This window comes from Musa acuminata, chromosome BXJ2-8, assembly GCF_036884655.1.
Source record: "Musa acuminata AAA Group cultivar baxijiao chromosome BXJ2-8, Cavendish_Baxijiao_AAA, whole genome shotgun sequence".
NCBI classification, from domain to species: domain Eukaryota; kingdom Viridiplantae; phylum Streptophyta; class Magnoliopsida; order Zingiberales; family Musaceae; genus Musa; species Musa acuminata.
Window position 1 is genome coordinate 5,413,906 of NC_088345.1, and position 21,720 is coordinate 5,435,625.

Sequence of the window (21,720 nt, forward strand, 5' to 3'; positions counted from 1 at the left end):
GGGACTCAAGCTGTGCATTGATGGGGACTCAGGCTGTGACATCCTTCCTAGTTTGATCCCACCACCAAGAAAGTTATGCATATCAATGAGGTAAGGTTTTGGTTAGGATTTAATGGATCTATTGCTCACAACAATTAGAAAGTATTAATCACAATATAAAGATGAAATAGTGAGAGCCAAACAAGAAGGATTACAGTTTATATGTGAGAGAAATGATGTCAAAGAGAAAAAAAAATAACATTATAAATCCAACAAAATTTGCAATTTATGTTTTTGATTGTTTTTCCCTGGACAATGAAATTAACCATTTGATTTCACACCAATGGGATGTCTTTTTAGTTATGGAATTTATTAATAGATACTCAATTCAATTATTTTTAAATCATATTTTTTTATTATATTAAATTATGTATAATATGTTCTTACATAAACTCAAAAAATCTCATAAGTCTAACAATAATTGTTGAGATTTTACTCCAATGGGGCCTTTTTCATATTTTTTTTAATTTGCTGATAGATATTTTATTTGCTGATTTCTCAAAAAGTGATATCTTTATTATACTGAATTTCTAAAATACACTCAAAAAACTCATTAATATAGCAATAATTGAGGAGGAGTGTTTTTTTCATAATTTTGTAATTTATTAATACATACTTAGTTCATTAATAGTTTTATTCAAAAAAATATTATTTTTTATAGATTTATTAATCTATTATGTTAAATTACATATAAGATGTTCTTATGTAAACTCAATAAACTCATAAATAAATCAATAATTGATGAAAAGTGCTTTATTAATACCTGCTTTAATAATTGATAAAAATAATACATATAAGAAGTGTTTTTTTTCATAATTTTGTAATTTATTAATACATACTTAGTTCATTGATAGTTTTATAAAAAAAATATTTTTATAGATTTATTAATCTATTATTTTAAATTACATATAAGACGTTCTTACGTAAACTCAATAAACTCATAAATAAATCAATAATTGATGAAAAGTGCATTTCCTTTTAAATTTTGTAATTCGTTAATAGATAGCTCAATGAATTTATTCTCTAAAAAAATATGATTTTAATTTGATTTATTATTTTTAAATATCGTAAGTAATTTTGTAATTTGTTAATAGATAGATAGTTCAATGAATTTATTCTCTAAAAAAAACATGACTTTAATATGATTTATTATTTTTAAATATATTAAATTACTTGCAAGACGTTCTTACAGACATATGTAATCTATGTATGGATTGATTACCCATCAGGAAGAAGGAAGAGATCTTTTGGACGACAGCAGTGCAGTGATGAGATCCAGCCATGTTTGCCAAGTGAATCTCTACGATCTCCCACCTGCAGTTATCCTTCCCTCATCTGCGATCCATGGAGGTGTCTGCTTGCCCCAAACACAATAGCATCGAGACCGATCTCGGCACGGATCTCAAAGGACCGAGTCAATACCTCGCCCCTCGAAGCGCAAACGATCGCGTTCCTTCACACGGCAACGCGGTTGGCCCCTCGGCCTGTTGGCTACTGCGCTCTCCCCCCCTCTCTCTGTCTAAAGAAGAGAAGCGTGTGGAGGACGCCTAAACCCTACAGTGCACCACCGGAGGGGTGCAGAAAAGGGCGCTACGGGACGCGGGGGCGGCCGCGCTGGACAGCACCAACGAGCGGGCCCGTGCCCGCGGCCAATACGCTTCAGATTCCCTTCGCTACCCCTTCCCTCTCCATATCCTCATTTTTTGAGTGTCCGATCTCGTTTTGACGCGTTGAAGAGGATAAAAATTTGTTCTTTGGTTTCCTTTCTTTATCGCTCTCTGGCTCCCTCTGTTTTCTACTGTCCCTTTTGCTGACCGCGTACACTCTCCCAGGCCCACACTCCCTCTCTCTCTCTCTCTCTCTCTCTGCTCTGTGCTGTTTTCTTTCAAGCGTCCGCTTCACTCCCCCGTGTCGTCTATTCCAGAAGTTTTCGGAAAGAGAGGGAGCGGAAAGGGGAGCGGGGGAAGCGAAAAGGAAGAGGAAAAAACCGATCTTGACGCTTTTTCTTCTCTCGTCTTCTTCTTTTCGCGTATTTATTTGCATTCCGGTGGGCGATGCGAGAGTGGGAGTGATCGATTTGTTGGAGGATTTTGGAGGCGGCGGGGAGGTGATTTGAAGGAAAGAAGGGTTTCTTTTTGATCGGTTTGGTGGGAGATGGAAACGGGGCGGCGGCTTGTCGCCGGGTCGCGCAACCGGAACGAGTTCGTGGTGATCAATGCAGATGACTTCGGAAAGGTGAGCGTGTTAAAAATCTCCGATTTTGATGAGCGTTCGGTTATTACTGGGCTTTGTTCCATTTGTTTTAGATTATTCGTACTGGAATTTGCCTACAGCGTTCGGACATGTATTTGCGTTGCGTTTCTTTAGCATTTCTTAGTTTATCTGCCCTATCGTTGAGATATGCGATCGTATATGCCCTTATAAATGTTGGTTTTGGGCAGAATAGTTCTCATTTTCTTGCAAGTCTGTTCGATCATCCTTTCTTCTTCAACGTTGTAAATCAAAACTTCTTTTTTTTTTCTTCCAGATTTATCTCATTTTCCGACTGCTGGCCACTGCCCTATCATTCCCAATACTTATTTCTTGCTTTGAAGGAACGTTCTTGTGGGTTTTTTGTGGTCTTTGTTGTTCTTGTTGATTTATAATCTTTTACGAGGTAATATTTGTTTTTCACTTCACTATGATGGGAATATAGCCAAACCAGCCATGTTACAATTTTTTTCTCATTTCGGTTGTCAGCGTCCCCAGTCGTAAGTCTCATGATATTATTGGTCATTGCAGTCCAAGTCTGCCCATGATTCGAACGGGCAAATATGCCAGATATGTGGGGATGATATTGAGATTTTGGAGGAAGAAAAGGAGCTGTTTGTTGCCTGCAATGAGTGTGCCTTCCCTGTTTGCAGGACTTGCTATGAGTATGAGAGGAGGGAGGGGAGTCAGGCATGTCCACGGTGTAAGACCCGATACAAGCGCCACAAAGGTGCGAGCTTGGCATATAAACTAATTATTAGGCATCTTTGATTTTGTTTTTTTTTCCCCTCGAAAGCAATGAGTTATTTGGACAAGCACATTACTGTTCAGGTAGTGCTAGAGTCGAGGGTGACGAGGATGAAGATGGTGATGATGATATCTACAAAGAACTCAATTATTACAATTTCAATGGGAAGGAAACAGTGAGCGTACCCGATCCAAAACTTTGTGGATATCCCTATGTAGGACAAGGTTCTCTCAGTGGATTGGGTATTCCTTCCAATAATGTGCAGCAAAATGGTAGCAATATTCCACTTCTGACATATGGTGAAGAAGTAAGATTCTTAAATGTGAATTTGATTTGTTCTTGTTTGGAACATATTATGTTTGTAACAGTATTTTGTCTGATTAGGTTGATGGAATTTCCTGTGACGACCATGCTCTAATAATTCCTCCATACGGGGGCTTTGGAGGGCAAGTTCATCAAGGTGCTGCTTCAGGGACTTTTGCTTCTAGTGAGTTGATTGCTTTGGTCTAATGTATTGTTCTTTCTAAACATTTTGCACTCTTTTGTGTGTATACAATTTTTTATTATTTCATAACATGTTCTTTTAATTTAATTCTGCAGCACAATCGAGACCCATAAATCCTAATAAAGACATTTCAGTCTATGGCTATGGAACCGTTGCATGGAAGAATCGAATTGATGAGTGGAAGAGAAACCAACTCAGTAGAATGCAACAACATCAGCTCGAAGGAGGGGATGGTGGCTACATTGATGGATATGATCCAGCCAATTCTGATTTGTCCATGTAAGTTCAACATTTTTTTCCTTTTTACAGTCTATAGAAATCTTTTGATTTATACTTTTTCCTCTCCATATTAAACTAGTAAAGTTATCGAACTATTCTTGGATTTTGATATTTCTTATTAACTTCTAAATTTTACTGTTACACGTAAGCTTCCTCATTTGGTTGCTCTTGATAATTACAATGAAGCACTCAAGTCTTAGTGATTGTTTTGCTTATGAGAGATCTCTTGGGAATCTATTGATGTTGTAATTCTATGTTTAGCACATCCAAAATATTAGTTATCTGCATGACTAGGATTTTGGAAGAAGTTAGAAATGGATCGGTAAGTTTGGGAGAACCTTTGTTGTAAGTAGTGAAAGTGCATACCACACTGAAAAACTATTGTGACAGATAGCTGCAGGGGATGATTAGTATTCCAATATATTGATTATTGAGTTGAGTCTGGCATGAATTGTGTTGAAAAGCCATGAACTGTGACAAACATATTGCTAAGTATTATGCTGTTTGAATATTGTACCTGTGCATCCAAGTCACTATGTAGAATGAATGTGAAAAGGTTGAAAAAAGTAATGTAAGATATGCTGATTTCTGGTTGCTCAAATTGGACATGTCAAATCAAATAATTTTGAGATCGGTGATGGAAATTATGGTTCTTTAAGTATGAGCTTGTGGAATGAATTTATGAGACTGTCTCACAGACATGCTTTGATTTCCTGGGGAGCTTGAAATTTGGTGACTCTAGAATTGTGATAAAGGATCCCTCTGGATATGTATCTTAATGTAAAGGTACTTGGATGCAGCTTGATATATGGTGGAGAGGAGTTCTAATGTTTTATTAACTTGTCTGTAGCTGATGAAATACAATGGCTGATGGTTTTGCAATACGGTTTCTTTCTTTACCAGTCAGCGTGTGGTTTATATTTCTATTTATGCTATAAAGTATAGATTGTGTTTTCATTTGCCCCCTTGTAAGTGAAAAATAGCCAATTGTCTTTTTCGATGAATGTCGTTAATCAATTACTTGTCTCATGGCCTTTGTTATACATTCAATATATACTAAAGCACTTAGAGATGTGGTCTGTTGTGCTCTTTAACTAATGAGGTATATTAATCTAAGTACAAGGCATTCTACCTCATAGTTGGCCTGTAATGAGTTAGGGCATTTTTACAGCATTAAGGACGGGAACTAAAGATGCCAACACCACAAAAGCAAGTTGCTAGACATGGTACTTTTGATTGCCACCATTACTATCATAACTATGTTAGAGGAGAAGTGTTAAAGAACATTGCTAGACCTGGAGCAAGCTTTGGATATTTCTGTTATATAAGTGTTAAAGATCCTTGTTAGAGGAGCAGTGTTCTATTAACCTTTTATTGTTTATTCAACAACAACAAGCGGTAATATCTCAAATATTTGGGGATGGCTACATAGATCTTTGGCCTCAGTACAAACCACTATAAATTCTTGTTATTTGTTCATTATGATCTATGATTTCTTGTTTTCTTCAAAGCAGTGAATTTATCATATTCATATTTGATCAACAATTCCTCTTCCGTTCTCAGAAGAAAATTTAGCTCTGAGTATGCTTAGTTGTAGTTCATTTGTGTTTTTAATTGTCTGAAAAGTACCATTAGCTTTGTCAGGGTTTCAATTGCCATATAATCTTTTCTTTTCACGCTCTCATGTATATTTTTCATTGAACTGTTTTAGGTCTGACGAGAGCAGGCAACCATTATCGAGGAAGATGCCCATAGCTTCCAGTATGATAAGCCCTTACAGAATAATAATTTTGCTGAGGCTTGTGATTCTTGGCTTCTTTTTCCAATATAGACTTCTGCATCCTGTTCCTGATGCTTATGGACTATGGCTGACATCAGTTATATGTGAAATATGGTTTGCTATCTCATGGATTCTTGATCAGTTCCCAAAATGGTTCCCTATAGAGCGAGAGACCTACTTGGATCGTCTCTCATTGAGGTATGAATTTCATCATCACTTACTGTTATCATTATTTATTAGGTCCTTATTTTCTTGCATGTAACTTTGTTCCTAGGTATGAGAAAGAAGGGAAACCATCTGAATTAGCAGACGTTGATATCTTTGTTAGCACAGTTGATCCTACAAAGGAACCCCCCTTGATCACTGCAAATACAGTTTTGTCTATTCTTGCTGTGGATTATCCTGTTGATAAGGTTTCATGCTATGTCTCCGATGATGGTGCTGCAATGCTCACATTTGAGGCACTTTCAGAAACCTCTGAATTTGCTAAAAAGTGGGTTCCATTCTGTAAGAAATTCAACATTGAGCCTCGTGCTCCTGAATGGTACTTTGTGCAGAAAATTGATTATCTGAAGGATAAAGTTCATCCAGATTTCGTGAGGGAACGTCGTGCAATGAAGGTTTGTGTCATTACAAGTATACTCAATATTTACTTCTGATAATTTGTTGTTGAGTGTATTTGTATGAAACAATTTGGTTTGTCTTTATTGGTATCAACTTTGACTTCATTAAAGTTATCATTTCCATTTCATCTGTTTTATGGTCTAATATTTGCCATCTGGCAAAGTCTGGTTTTAATCCCCAAGGTTCTGGTTCTTAATATTTGTCCATATCACGTGCAACTTATTCTTATTTTTTATTTCATTCATGCAGAGAGAGTATGAGGAATTTAAGGTTCACATTAATGCATTAGTTGCCAAAGCACAGAAAGTTCCTGAGGAAGGCTGGACAATGCAGGATGGAACTCTATGGCCTGGAAATAACGTTCGAGACCATCCAGGAATGATTCAGGTGTTTCCCTGTACTATAACCAATGATATTCTGTTCCTACTGGGGAAAACCTTTTTCTTGTCTTGCAAACATTTAGATCTTTAAATGGAATTAGAGTCCATTTTCCTCTGCTAAAAGGAAGTTGGATTACATTTATTTTTTATTTATTTTTGGGAGAGACAATAAACCTTGTTAAAAGATTATTTTGGAAGCTGGTGGAAGAATAGTGAAGTTTTTTCCCTTCATTGAGAATGGTGGTTGCTTTTCGAGCATTCATAGCAAACTTGAGTGCGAGTTGCAAAGGGCCTGTTGAGATCGATGAAGGCAGCGGTTGTACATGGTGTGATATTTAACTGTTTTCAATATAACCTGCCTGGTAGCTTACACTGCTGTTTTCTGCTTGCCACTTCATTGTTATCTGTGTCGGTCCCTGCTGTCTCTGGCGTGTGCCAGTGCAAAATACACAGCATTGAATGACTGGGTTATTCCAAGTTGCATGGTACATAATTGAGGATGAGACCGCATGGCAAGGAACAAGGAATATGGGTTTTTGGATTCTGGTTTGCGACAAAAAATGTAATGTACATTAATGTGGAATTATATGCTTTACATTGATCGTTTGGTCTAATTTTACCCTGGTGTGTGCCGGTGCTTTGCAGTACTGTGTACAAAAAATGTTGTCTACATGATTTTTTTTTAAGAATTGAAAAATTAGAATTCTACACATCTTTTGGACAAAATCCTAAGAATTCTTTACCTTGTTGAAAATTTTAACAGGTCTTTCTGGGTCATAATGGTGTGCTTGATGAGGCAGGTAATGAGCTACCACGTCTTGTATATGTATCTCGTGAGAAAAGATCTGGATATGATCACCACAAAAAAGCTGGTGCCATGAATGCATTGGTATTATTCCTCTCTTGCCAATTTCCTGCGTTCTGCGTTACATTTCTTGTGAAGTTCAGATATGGTTTTCCCCTTTTTGTTAACCTTTGACATCTAATTGCTATTTAGGTGCGAGTTTCAGCTGTAATCTCCAATGCTCCTTACATTTTGAATGTGGATTGTGATCATTATATAAACAATAGTAAAGCTCTTCGGGAAGCTATGTGCTTTTTGATGGATCCCATCTCAGGAAAGAAAGTATGCTACGTGCAATTTCCTCAGAGATTTGATGGGATCGATCGTCATGACAGATATTCAAACCGCAATGTTGTGTTTTTTGATGTGAGTAGAAGTATTTCTTTCAGTGTTATGTTATATATAAATACAGCTCTACGTTTACAATTTTATGACAGTAAATTGATGCTATTTTGCTCGAACAGATCAATATGAAAGGCCTTGATGGGATCCAGGGACCAATCTATGTTGGTACTGGATGTGTTTTCAGAAGGCAAGCTCTGTATGGTTTTGATGCTCCTGTCAAGGAGAAGCCTCCAGGAAAAACCTGCAATTGTTGGCCAAAATGGTGCTGCAGCTGTTGTGGGTCTAAAAGAAATAAAAGAGGGAAAATTAAGCAAGAGAAGAAGAAAGCAAAGTGGGCAAAGCACAGAGAAGCATCTATTCAAGTACATGCGCTTGAGAGTATTGACAAAGTTAAAGGTAACTTTTAAACAACTGTTACCTAGGTGTTAAAGAGCCATCCATAGAATTTTTGTTCAGATATTGTACTTGTTGTTGCAGGACAAGAAAATGAAAGCTCATCCTTAGTGCCCCGAGAAAAGCTGGAGAAAAAGTTTGGGCAATCTCCTGTCTTTGTGGCTTCAACTCTCCTGGAGAATGGTGGGATGGCTCAGGGTGTTGGTTTTGCTTCGTGTATTGGTGAGGCTATACATGTAATAAGTTGTGGTTATGAAGATAGAACTGAATGGGGAAAAGAGGCAAGTCTTAATGTTCATGAGCACTGTTACCTGTCTGACAGATTGCTATGCATCAACTAATCTCCTTATTCCTATTTTGCATGTTTGTCCAGGTTGGATGGATATATGGATCTGTTACAGAGGATATTCTTACTGGCTTTAAGATGCATTGCCATGGTTGGCGGTCGGTTTACTGCATACCTAAAAGACCAGCATTTAAAGGGTCAGCTCCCATCAACCTCTCTGACCGTCTTCATCAAGTTTTGAGATGGGCTCTTGGATCTGTAGAAATTTTTCTGAGCAAGCACTGCCCTATTTGGTATGGCTACAGAAGTGGGTTAAAGTGGTTGGAGAGGTTCTCCTATATAAATTCTGTTGTCTATCCATTGACATCTATTCCTTTGATTGCTTATTGTACGTTGCCAGCTATTTGTCTTCTCTCCGGAAAATTTATAGTACCTGAGGTATTTCACTAATATCCATCTTAATTTTTTGGATACAATCTTTTTGTTATTATTTTTAGGGTGTATTAAGTTTCATCAGTCATTTGCTAGGGTCCAAAATGATGGCTTTTTGACAGGTTCCTTGTATTGTTTTGATGACTTTATGTAAAATACTGTGGTAACTACCTGAGAAACAAGGTCAAATTTGGTGTATTGAAAACATATTATATGAGAAAATATGCAGGATCAGGTAGAGACAATCTTTGGTAAAAAGACATGGTGGAAGAAATGACATTGTATGAACCGAAGCTCATTTGCTTATTGTAGTTGCCAAGAAATTATACACGTTGAAGTGTGAAATGGATCATTTGAACATAACCATAAGTTTCTAATTGTCATATCCAATTTTAAGCTGTTGTTTTCTTGTAGTTCATTACATCTTGTTTGCACACAAATGATTATCCTTTCCTATTTGTTTTTCTCTCATTATACTTTTTTGTTAGTATTGCATAATAGCTTACATTACATGACTTTTCTGCCCTATAAATAACCAAAACATGTATTTTGCAGATTAGTAGCTATGCTAGCATAGTATTCATGGCTTTATTCATCTCCATTGCTGCGACTGGCATTCTTGAGATGCAATGGGGAGGCGTAAGCATTGATGACTGGTGGAGGAATGAGCAGTTCTGGGTGATTGGTGGCGTCTCCTCACACCTCTTTGCCCTCTTTCAGGGCCTTCTGAAGGTTCTTGCTGGTGTTGAGACCAACTTCACCGTGACATCCAAAGGAGGGGATGATGGCGAGTTCGCGGAGCTTTATCTCTTCAAGTGGACATCTTTGCTGATTCCCCCTATGACCCTGCTCATTCTTAACATCATCGGTGTCGTAGCTGGAATTTCTAATGCCATTTCCAATGGGTATGAGTCATGGGGCCCATTGTTTGGTAAGCTCTTCTTTGCCTTCTGGGTCATCGTCCATCTCTATCCTTTTCTGAAAGGAATGATGGGAAAGCAGGATCGAGTGCCTACCATAGTGATAGTTTGGTCTATACTTTTGGCATCTATTTGTTCGCTTCTGTGGGTCAGAGTAAATCCATTCATTGCAAAATATGACGGGCCTGTCCTAGAAGTTTGTGGTTTGGATTGTAATTAGCACTTATGGAGTTCTATGATGTCACTTTTGCTGTTGGGAGTTGCAAAAAGAGTGCCCTGAATCTGAGCCGAGGTGAATATTGTTTTGAGGAAAATTTTCATTGTACAAGACCGGCAAGAAGGGAGATTTGGTTGGTAAAAGAGGTGGAAGAAAAGAATGGTCATTGTTGGCCATTGTAGATATGGGAGCTGGAACCTGACTCATCGCCAATAATTCACTATAAAGGCATTTTTTGTTGATTCTTTCTTGGTTCTTGACCTTCATGGCTATTCACTGTCATGGTCTGGCATTGTGTAATCTTCAAGAAACATTTGCTACTTTTGACCTTTGAAACTCATACAATTGATCATAGCCTATTTCTTCATTGTGGATTCTCTGAGCTACTGGTGCCAACTCTCACTAGGCCGCAGTGTTTGATTCTGTGACATGGTGTTCTTGTAAACAATTTCTGAAGCTTGATGAGTGTGTCATGTTCTTTTCAGTTTCCAGAAAGGCTTTGTGTTTTGAGCATTTCTTGAACCAAATCTTGCTGTCACAAGGTGTTGAGCTGATGCTTGTCTGCAGAGTTGGTAGCTAGCTGTTGTTGGGTTTCTTCTGATGCCCATAGTAGCTGATAACACAATACATTTGATCTTGGCAGACCACTTTTTCCAATTGTGAGCATGTCAGCTGTCATAATTTTCTTAACCTCTGTTCTTGGAATCATCTTTAGTAGATGATTGTGAGCATATATATATATATATATATATATATATTCATTTCAAATTCTGAAAAAAAATATATTACATGAGTATTCAAATTCTGAATTAAACACATCAATTTTTTGTTATATTCGTTAATAATTCAAGCATCTTTCCATTAATATATTACATGTGACTATCTATTTCGATATGATTGATGAAATTATTTCTCGCAAAATGCCTATCAAATTTTGAGGGATGTTACATATTTTCATACAAAATTTTGAAAAGAATACATATTACAAACCCATACCTTTCGTGATTTAAACGCTTAAATTGTTACCCGTTCATTGATAATCCCAAACATCTTTTGATGTCTAATTTTCTTGTATCGATATGAAAGAAATAAAAAAAATGATAAAAGTGAGAAATCATTTCTTCCGACATAGCTCCAATTGTATAGTCTTCAGAGGGATCAATTCAATCATTTTCAATTAGGTCGTTGTTTGATATTTTTCATTTGTGAATAATTAAGTATAGACTCAAAAATAGATAAATATAAACATATGTTAAAAAGATTCAACTCCTAAGAAGTGAAATAATTTTAAGAAAAAAAATCTTACTATAAATTATAAATAGGGATTCCATTTTCTAAATATAAATAAGAATATGGCTTTTATAAAATTATCCGTAGCCGATCCCACGTCGGACAGTTGGGATTTTATGACAGTTATTGTTATTGTTATTGTATGCACGGAAATCGAACGACAGTATCGATGCGTAAAAGTTCGTGAACTTAGATCAGATGTTGGGGATTAACAGCATGATCGAGCCCTCGGTGTTCCGGCGGCCCACCGAAACACTTGTTTGTTGTCGGGTGTTCCGGACCACGATAAAGATCAGCGTCTCATCCGTTAGGGTTCGACGCACTTTGGGGCTCGATAAAGAGGGAAGTGAGCCATCATCGGAGCCCTAATCGAATAAGTGTGCTTCCGATCCCATCTCACTAGCTCTGGTTCGCACGATCGAGAACCCTACGCCGCGATCGTCCTCTCTGTCGCTGTGGGTGCGCACCGCGATCCCTCTCGTTCCTTGTCGTGTTCGTTCTTGCGCGTTAGATTTGGGATCACGGCCGCCTGTTTCCTCCCCGTCGTTTGCCTTTCCTTTTTCATTTTCGTGTAGAGTGGAAGATTAAAGATTGAATTTTGTTGCGTTTTGATTCTTTGTCGTTGGTGTTGTACTGGTAAGGTGAGGAAGAGTTCTTGAGATTGTTCTGCTTTCTAGCTTGAGCTAGAGAGTTAAGTGCGACAATGGCGGAGCCCTCCAAGGTCATTCACATCCGCAACGTTGGGCATGAGATATCTGAGGTAGTTTTTCGTGAGATACCGTGTTCGACCAATTTGTTTCTTGATTTATCGACTCAAGTTTCGCGCTGTATGCAGAATGACCTTCTTCAGTTAGTGCAGCCGTTTGGTGTTGTTACTAAGCTTGTGATGTTACGAGCCAAAAACCAGGTTCCTTTTCCCCTCTTATTATAAGTCGCCCTCTTCCATCTACCTATATGCAGCTTGCAGCCACTAATAATCCAGTTTCTATCTAACAGGCTCTTCTTCAGATGCATGATTTGAATTCTGCTGTTAATGTTCTACAGTACTATACAAGTGTCCAACCAAGTGTCAGGTGTGGGCCTGAATACTTATCCTTTTTCTTGTTTTGGGTGCTTTTAAGGTTATTAACACTTTGTGAAGATGCTGCATTGTGATAGCCTATTCCTAGGATTAAGTTGAAGCATCCCCCTCCTATGAACCTTACCTAGAGCTGATCAATTTGCTTGCAGATACTCAAGCATGTCATGCAGCTTGGGATAATTGGAAAATCTAGTAATTTTTACTATATAACCCGTCCCAAACCCCCCACTCCTGCACACACCACAGACATAAATTCTTCCTTCTTGCAACATTTTCTATCATGAAAGAAAAAGTTAATTTTTGTCACTCTTTCTACAAATAACAATCACAACTTTTCAGAGATGAGGTGTCACTCAGGCTATTTCAATTTTCAACCATACCTTAGATACTTCCCATACCAAGGACTTACTGCAAGTGGTTCCTGCTGCTTAGACAGTTCAAGAGAACAATAAGGCAGTCTCACAAACCACCAGGAAGTGACAACATTATTCAATTTGTGATTTTGGTTGTATATAAGGATTTGCAATTTTTTTTCATTGGTATACTTGAACAACTTGAAATGTTGGAACACTTCATGTAAGAGATTACTGCCAGTTGATAAGTGATCAGAGTGGAATTGTTATAATTGGTTTGTACAGAATCAATCGGGGAAAACATAAATAATATTATTAGATATAAAATTTGGCACATGTAAGAAAAAAAATTAAGTACAGCAGTATTGTTATATAAAAATTTAGAAGAAATTTCACTGGTTTTGTCTTAAAAATGATGATAGAATAATAACATTATGACTTGTTTCAGAGAAGAGATATTTAGTATAGTGTAAGGTTTATGCTTCTCAAATAGGAGTGATGTTGAATAGGAAACTGGGGAATTTTTTACAGATGGTGATTTAAGCAGGTCATGAATAGAACATGTAGGATTTATGGGAAATACAGGGTGATGGATATTTGACAAAAGAACAAAAGGTTGTACAATTAAGAAATAACATATTCACACCTTGTTTAAATTATTTTTCTTGGATGAAATTTTCCTACTTCATCCATATATTTCATCTATCCGACACTGAATCTACCAATATGACATAACATTGGACCAGTTAATATGAAATTTATAAATTTGACATTTCTGCAGTTAACACTGCTGAATGTGGTGTGGTTTTTAATCTTATAGCACTGGTGTGGTCTTCTGGTTTTGAGTTCTTTATTTATTGTGTTTGAAACAAGTTAAGATGTATCCTGATTGTCTGCTTGGCTTATCAAATTATGCATTATTTTCTTTTTGTTGAGATATTATATAGATGGTATGTTATGCATTATTTTTTGCTGAGATATTATATAAGATTATATGTTACGCTGACCTGCCAATCGTAGATCCAGCTATCCAGGATGTGCACCATGCTATTTTTTTTCCTTAAATTTATTGCTGCTTATCTTTCATAAATTATATGTTGTTGTACGTTCTGTTTTTCCCCTACTGATGAAAGATCAGTGGCTATCCATCATGTCTTGATTTGAAACATAAAGTGTATTTTTGAGATACCCATCAGAGCCTTAAAATGTTGGTGAGCAATCATTTTATTCTGGGGGTATTTTGGCCATTTATGTAGGATTGTCCCTGTATATTCTAATTGTGCTGCACTGCCTGGAAAGATGGGGTTTCATTTAGGGATATGAACCATTATTTTAGTACTGGAGCATCTAGTCTCTGTTTGACATTTCAGAAATAAACGCAAAGAACTGGCCTTCATTAATTCCTTGGTTTTGAATAATTTAAGTATATGGGGATGCCAACAGTTTGTTCAAATGTTCAACTATGGCTTTGCAAGATGTATTTAGCAAAATATTCTTGCAATTATGTTCTTCCTTCTGTATTGTTGGTTTGTGCTGGTATTCTCATAGAAAAGGGCATCAACTTGTGCCGTTTATTCAACTGATTGATATTTTGGTTATAATAAACTCTTTCAGATTTTGAGAAAAATACTCCATTACCCATTTCTTTAGTTCTATATTAAGGTTTGAAAAGGTCATTGGTGTTGTGGGTTTAGTTCAAGTCTTGGATTTTCCTCATCCTTTGTTAGAAAAGCTTAAGCCAACTTTTGGTCATCCACCTAACCTAAATCCCATGCAGTAAACAAGGCACCTAAGTGTGTAGCTATTACAAAGTTGCTTGTTATTTCTCTTGATTTGCCTCTTTGTAACGAAAACATAATATTCTAGATTTATCATTTCAGTATAGCTTCACTCTTGCAGGGAATGTGTATATTTCAGTACAAGTAGAAAGTATATGATTGATACTACTGGTTTTAAATGTAGCAAAATTTTGAGAACACCCGTCTCCATAATTATTATTATCATAGATAAGGATTATTCACTATTTTGTTCATTCACAACAAAATATTTTCTGTATGTGTCAGTAAAATAAAATTTAGTTTTATGTAGAGAGACTATTTCACCAATTAAGCTATAGATGTTTGAGGCATTCATACCTAGTGATTTTCCACAAATTGGCGATGAAGTGTATATTTTGGTCAATTTCTACCAAGGGATCCGATTTTTGTCAGATGGGCTTTGTATCAATCAGTATTTACCGTCTGAGTGTGAACCGGCACATGGAGTGCCCAATTTCAGATGGTCCACATACGGTTCAAGGCTTACTGCCTGATAAGCCCTGTGAACTGGATGGTAAGCATTTTCCCCTTTTTTTTCCTTAATTCTAAAATACTAAAACTCACCCCTGCCATTTAGTAAATAAAATAGCATCATAATTTTGTAAGGTAGTGCACAAATATTGTGATAGTTTGATGTTATTGGAGAGAGAACATTTTGCTATACCTTGGCTTTTATGGTAGTAACATTAAAATATCCAAGAATACTTGAAAGCATATTGTATGTTGCAAAGCAATTAGATAGAAGAATTCGAACATACAAGTATATACACACGATTGTTATGCCAACCTGATCAACATATAGGTGAATATATTATGCTCAGTTAGGTTTTCATATTATACTTGAAGGGGTTAAGCTGTAAACATTGATCCTTGGATCCCACATTGGCAGGAGCCTCGTGTGTTGGGTTTGTCTTTCTATATTTCATATTAGAACAATGTATTCATATATGTGTATATGCCTATTTACTGCATCAGTAGCCAAAGCAATTGCTTGTGACAGCAGTCTTGTCATTGTACTGCACCAAGATTTGGTTCAAAATTTACATCATTGGATTATAAACCAGTCATTGGTAGATCATTGTACATTATTGTAATGTGTTCATTTTTTTGAGATTTAAGTTACTCTCAATTCCTAGCTAGTTCTTTATATTTCTGAATTAAAAAAAATTAAAAGGAAATAACTAATTCTAGTTTTTACGATAAGGTCTCCTTTATGGATTCTGTTTTAAGCTTTCATATTCAGTGGTTTTACTAGAATCCATTTGAACCTTAGTTGTATTATTTCAGGGGAAGAAATGTTTATATACAATTTTCTTCACATCAGGAACTGACAACTACCGATTCTCCAGGGTGGAAAAGTGATCAGGTCTGCAATCAGATAATTACATTGTCCTTTCCTGAATGTCGAGGGTCCCCTGTGACTTGATATATCATAAGTCTGAATTAAATATGTACCTTTGTCTACAATGTCCAATCATCCTAACTTGACTATTGTGTTTTGTTGTCCTTTGAGATCGAAATATTTTTGTACATGTGAGTTTGGCATGTTTGGCCACTCAAAACTGCAGTCTAAGACCAAATAATGCTGTAGTTGTCATAACAGATCTTAGAAATTTATGTAAGGTATGTTAATCATCTAAAATAAAATGTCCTGTAATAGTGTAATTGTCAGAATATAAGGTTATATCGGTACTTGGCACCACCTTGATGCACATTTCCTTAATCAAATTGATGTAGTTCTCGTCAGATTAAAGTTACATCAATCAAGCTTGAGGTATTGATTAATTCTTTGGTTGAGTCCTATTAAATTAATTTTGGTGTTCTTTCTAGTTGTTCTGTTTGCTTTTATTCTTACACACTGAAAACGGGGGACTTGTTTTTATGTTATATCATAACAAGTCGGAGATGATATCTGCCGTGGTTTCAGTTCTCTTATAGCTTATTCCTGGCTTCTTGTTACTGTAGTCAGAATAGTTGTAGATTAAATAATACGGATCAGGTGAAAGATTTATTTGATGAAGAGCCTTAAACAGGTTATTGTGAAGATGTCCACATTGGTATTTGATTGAGACTGAAATGGTCAAGCCCTTTTCTTGCTTTCCTTCTATTTTTTCCTGAGCTCTGTGTGTTATGACCCCAATATTCTCCGGTTTGTTGCTAAACTAAGGCAACTGCTGTTTTCTTGTTAGGATTACTCAAATCAAACAGTTTACTTGGTTTAATCAACTGCAGTTTTCTATTGAAAATTTTAAAAATAACAAACATTTTGCTTGGTTGGATTAATCCTAACAAGCAAACAACAGTTGCCTTAGTTTAGTTTGACAATCAAGCAAGCATTTGGCAAACAAGCAAACAGCAGTAGCCACTGATCTAGTACAATATTATCATATTTTAATAGACAAATAGCAGTTGGTTAATCCAAGCAAACTGTTTGGTTGGATTAATCCTAACAAACAAGTAGCAGTTGCCTTAGTTTAGTAACAAACTGGAAAATATTAGGGTTATAATACAATTAACTCAGGGAAAATTAGAAGGAAAACGAGAAAAGGACTTGACCATTTCAGTCTCAATCAAGTATCATGTGGACATCATCACAATAATCAGCTTGAAGCTTTTCATCAAACAAATCTTTGACCTCATCTGTATTATTAAGTCTAAATCTGATAACTATTCTGATTATCGTAACAGTATTATCATATTTTAATAGACAACTACTATTTGGCAAATGCAATCAATATTGTAATAGAAATTTCATCAATCCTAGAGATAATTACTGGTTTTACAATTTTTAAGATCCATTGTGATACCATTTATAACTAATGATCAAAGTTAGACAATCAACAAGGTATTACTGGTGAAGATGAAACATAGATCAACGCAACCAATTGAAGTCCAAGGAAACCCTATACATCTCTAGTTACCTTGATCCAATTGTTACAGTTGCTTCATCACACAAGGAGTTAAGAAACTTCGAACATCTCAAGGTCAAGATGTGAAGAACGGTGGCCAATGCAGGCTCCTGGCAATGTGTGATCTTTGGACGGCCAATATATGCAGCCTTACAACTGCAATCTCGAAGTCAAGATGTATACATTTGAAATGACTTACAACTGGAATCTTAAAACCAAGATGTATTCATTTGAAATTATTGACACAGGGTGGATCAGGTTTTAGGGTTTAACGTAGCTAAGTTAGGTCTAAGTGTGTTAAGTTAGGTCTACTCTTTTGTATATTTCTGTAATTCTGTTGGGATTTTACTATTAAATCTGTGATGGGAAAGTTAAATGCAATTTGCTTTTGCTTTCTTTCAGAGTTTGAATTAGAGCCCACTTGAAAGAGAGCTAACCGGCCATAGGAGAATTATGTAGGAAAAAATGACCTGGTAATTTAGTGTATTTTGCATTTGTTTTGAATCTTCTCAATCCCAAGTGTTTTGAGGGACCATTCATGATTATGATTACCAAAGGTTAATTGCATGAAGTAGAAGCATACTAAGAGCGTAGATAATTCACAAAAAAGAAATATCTTTTCTGTATATGATATCTTCATGTACCCATTCACTTATATTCATTCTACTATAATTAGCTGAATATTCAATGTTTTATTCTCTCTCGAATTATTTATTTTCTACTTATTTTATTTTATTTCTCTTCCCATCATCTTTGGTGGCTTGGTGTTGGGCACTCAGGATTCACAACCAAATCGGATCCTCTTAGTTACAATTCATCACATGCTCTATCCTATCACAGTGGAAGTGCTGCATCAAGTGTTTTCTCCTTATGGATATGTAGAGAAAATCGTCACATTCCAGAAGTCAGCTGGTCAGCTTCTCTCTGAATTTTGCTCTTCCAGACTTTAACAATGTAAAATGAAATTGACAACAATTTTGTTGTCTGTACTTGGTCACTTTATTATCTTATTTCTTCTTAAAGGATTTTTTTTCTTGTTTCTTTTACTGGTAGAACTAATTGGATTGAGCTATTCATATTTTTAATACAAAGAAAGCTTTCATAAACTTAAATTACCTCCAATCTATTGTTTTGTAGGTTTTCAGGCCCTTATCCAGTATCAGTCTCGTCAGAGTGCCGTGCAGGCAAAAAGTTCTCTGCAAGTATGTAATTGTATTCACTCGAATTTTATGTTGTTTAAATGTGTTTGTATAAGCTGCTCATACTATGATTTTGTTACTTCTTCAGGGGCGTAATATATATGATGGCTGCTGTCAGCTAGATATACAGTTTTCAAAGTTAGCTCTCATAAAAATCTTATATTAACTTGGTTCTTTTACTCTGCAATTTTTGAAATTCTTACATGTTTCTTGTTTTTGTTCAAATCCAGTCTCAATGAATTGCAAGTAAATTACAACAATGAGAGGTCTAGGTATGTTATATACTTTCCCATTAATCCGGTACTGAAAAACATGTTTTTGATTATTTATTTCATTTCAAGTTGCACCAGAACAGTAAATTGTTGAGTAAATTAGCCATATAAAAGCAATAGCTGATTAGTTGGCTATTTAAACTAATATCTATCACTCTTTTCGGGTATGCAAGAATTCAAGCAAATACTGTATTATGTCCTAATAAGCGGTAAGGACAAAGGTAGGAATGAAGTTAATAGAGAGTATAACCGGCTCTGTGTATGGCATCTCAACAAAAGACAGGTGTCCACTGGCAACAATTCTGAAATAATTATGTTCGCAAAACATATTTTCATTAGAGCTTTTATTTCTCGCCATTAAGTATATAATGAGTCTTGAAGTTTTCAATTTTATCTGTCTGAAGATTCTTACATACAGATTTGCTGGAAGCTTGACCTGATGAAACATTTTAGACCAAATTAAGTATATAACGAGTCCTGAAGTTTTCAATTTTATCTGTCTGAAGATTCTTCCATACAGATTTGCTAGAATCTTAGACCTGATGAAGCATTTTAGTCCAAATTTTCTTGATTGGTTTATAATATAAAACTAAAGGATATAAGGTCTACTCCGCAAAACAGTGATGCATTCTTTTACCATCTTCTACATATTGTTCCTTGTCCTGATGCTTTCCAATTCCATAGTAATAGTTAGACCAAGTTTCTAGGTTACCTTGGCATTGCTTGCTTAGAATCTTAGACCCATGTTTGTTAGCATTGTGAATCGTTAAACCCTTTTTATCATCTTGTTCCCCTCCGCATTAATTGTGATTGTGATGTGCACTTTGCCTTGATGTATAACTGTACTGTGAAGTAGCACAAATGTTTCACAACTCTGCATTAATCTGTTGGTATTAAACACTATAAAAACTGAGATTGGTAGCAGATGCTCATGTTACCTCTTTTTTAGATATGTTTTCTGAAATATGTCTTTTGTCTGTCTAGGGATTTTACAAATCCATCTTTGCCTACTGAACAGAGAGGTAGATCTTCACAAGTGAGTTGCTTCTCGACTTATTTTCTCTACTTGCAATACACCATTAAAGTTTACTCTTTTAAACAATTAATTTCTGACAATGTTGTGTTTTTTCCTTTTCCCCACTATGTGCAACAGCCTGGTTATGGTGATGCTGGAAGTCTCTATGCACTTCAAGCATCTGGTGCTAGAGGTTCATATTCTACTACTGAAGTAATATGTTGCCTCTATTATGTTTGCTGATTGCTTCTTTTCTCTTTTACTGTTTCAGTTGCATTTGCTCAGGTGAGTACCATGGTGGTCTTTATCCTTGCAGGTTTTGTCCTATTTTTATTTAGTTATCATGTTTATGTGTGGTTGATACGTGTTTCTGATTTCTTAGTTGCACAATTATTAAATGTATCTTTCATGACATTAAAAGGTAATATTTACATGCGGTGCTAACATTTCGTTAAATTAGATGAGCAACACTGCAGCAATTGCGGCTGCATTTGGTGGAGGTTTGCCTCCTGGAGTAACTGGTACTAATGACAGGTGCACAATCTTAGTAACTAACTTGAATCCTGAAGTAAGTTGTCATTCTTGCTCTATGTTTCCTTCCTACTGTAATTCATGCAAATTGTTTAACCCATCGGTTCCATAACTGCAGAAGGTTGATGAAGATAAGCTTTTCAATTTATTCTCGTTATATGGCAATATTGTAAGAATAAAACTGCTGCGCAATAAACCAGATCATGCACTTGTTCAGATGGAGGATGGGTTTCAGGCAGAATTAGCTGTACACTTCTTAAAGGTTTGTTTGTGCCTTAACTGATGTTGATCTTCAGATTAACTTTGAGCATTGCTGCATTTTTCTTGAAATGCAACATATTGTTTGGGTCCTTTGAAAAAAATCATATATTCATTTTTCCTGCACTCTGCATTCTTTCATCAACAACTATTTTTCACAGAAACTAATGGCATTTCTTCCATCAAAATTTTCACTCTTTCTAATTGCAGGGGGCATTGTTGTTTGGGAATAGGTTGGAGTTGAATTTCTCCAAGTATCCAAGCATAACCCCAGCAGCTGACACCCACGAATATGCTGGATCAAATCTTAACCGCTTCAACAATAATGCAGTGAAGAACTACAAATACTGTTGTTCCCCGACGAAGATGATTCATGTGTCAGCTCTTGCGCAGGACATAACGGAGGAGGAGATCGTGACCCATTTACAGGAGCATGGAACAATTGTGAACACAAAGCTCTTCGAGGTGAATGGGAAGAAGCAGGCTCTGGTCCTGTTCGAGAGCGAGGAGCAGGCTACCGAGGCCCTTGCGTGCAAACATGCAAGCACCATTGACCGGTCCACCATTCGGATTTCCTTCTCCCAGTTACAGAGTATTTAGAGAGGCCTTATCTTATTTTATACAAGATTGCGAAGTCTATCTGTTATTTTTTTTCTTCTCTTGTACTTGATATTTTCTTCTCTTGCGACATTTGGATGTTGGTGGATGATTGCGTAGCACTTGTTTTTTTGAAAATTTAAGCTTCTGTAATGTGAAAGATAATTTGACACGAATGTGAGGATCGACACTGTTGAGTGACAATTTCTCACTTCATTTTAAATGTTGGCCTACGAACTGATTCTGATTTGATAAAGCACCGTCAGGGATACGAAGGGCTTTGGTGTCCCTTTCCTAAACTTGAATGCGTTACCTGCATCTTTAAAAGCGATGGCAAGGATGGTGATGTGTTTTTA

The 21,720-nt window shown here is 36.3% G+C and overlaps 2 protein-coding genes across 6 annotated transcripts; both read left to right on the top strand.

Moving 5' to 3' along the window:
* Positions 1 to 1,298: 1,298 nt before the first annotated feature.
* LOC103993553 (cellulose synthase A catalytic subunit 5 [UDP-forming]) lies at positions 1,299 to 10,409 on the top strand. Of its 3 annotated transcripts, none has more exons than XM_065120224.1 (14): positions 1,299 to 2,274; positions 2,821 to 3,019; positions 3,121 to 3,344; positions 3,422 to 3,497; positions 3,638 to 3,821; positions 5,533 to 5,799; positions 5,876 to 6,221; positions 6,475 to 6,612; positions 7,369 to 7,494; positions 7,603 to 7,815; positions 7,914 to 8,190; positions 8,272 to 8,468; positions 8,561 to 8,911; positions 9,461 to 10,409. In XM_065120224.1, the coding sequence occupies exons 1-14, from the start codon at positions 2,194 to 2,196 to the stop codon at positions 10,043 to 10,045; spliced, it is 3,264 nt and encodes a 1,087-aa protein (XP_064976296.1). In that variant the 5' UTR covers positions 1,299 to 2,193; the 3' UTR covers positions 10,046 to 10,409. The 3 variants fall into 3 exon arrangements, with proteins under 3 accessions (XP_064976296.1, XP_064976297.1, XP_009411928.2); XM_065120225.1 differs by having other exon boundaries at positions 2,943 to 3,019; positions 3,422 to 3,524; XM_009413653.3 differs by having other exon boundaries at positions 1,300 to 2,274; positions 3,422 to 3,524.
* Positions 10,410 to 11,635: 1,226 nt separating this feature from the next.
* Positions 11,636 to 21,580, top strand: LOC135618862 (polypyrimidine tract-binding protein homolog 3-like). 3 transcript variants are annotated; one of them, XM_065120227.1, is made up of 15 exons: positions 11,636 to 11,791; positions 11,974 to 12,092; positions 12,168 to 12,239; positions 12,329 to 12,405; positions 15,871 to 15,949; positions 18,272 to 18,404; positions 18,630 to 18,694; positions 18,780 to 18,829; positions 18,922 to 18,963; positions 19,948 to 19,999; positions 20,117 to 20,171; positions 20,250 to 20,263; positions 20,439 to 20,546; positions 20,628 to 20,771; positions 20,978 to 21,580. In XM_065120227.1, exons 2-15 carry the CDS (start codon positions 12,036 to 12,038, stop codon positions 21,365 to 21,367), a joined length of 1,338 nt encoding a protein of 445 aa, XP_064976299.1. In that variant the 5' UTR covers positions 11,636 to 11,791; positions 11,974 to 12,035; the 3' UTR covers positions 21,368 to 21,580. The 3 variants fall into 3 exon arrangements, with proteins under 3 accessions (XP_064976299.1, XP_064976298.1, XP_064976300.1); XM_065120226.1 differs by lacking the exon at positions 20,250 to 20,263 and having other exon boundaries at positions 20,117 to 20,191; XM_065120228.1 differs by lacking the exon at positions 20,117 to 20,171 and having other exon boundaries at positions 19,948 to 19,985.
* Positions 21,581 to 21,720: the final 140 nt, after the last annotated feature.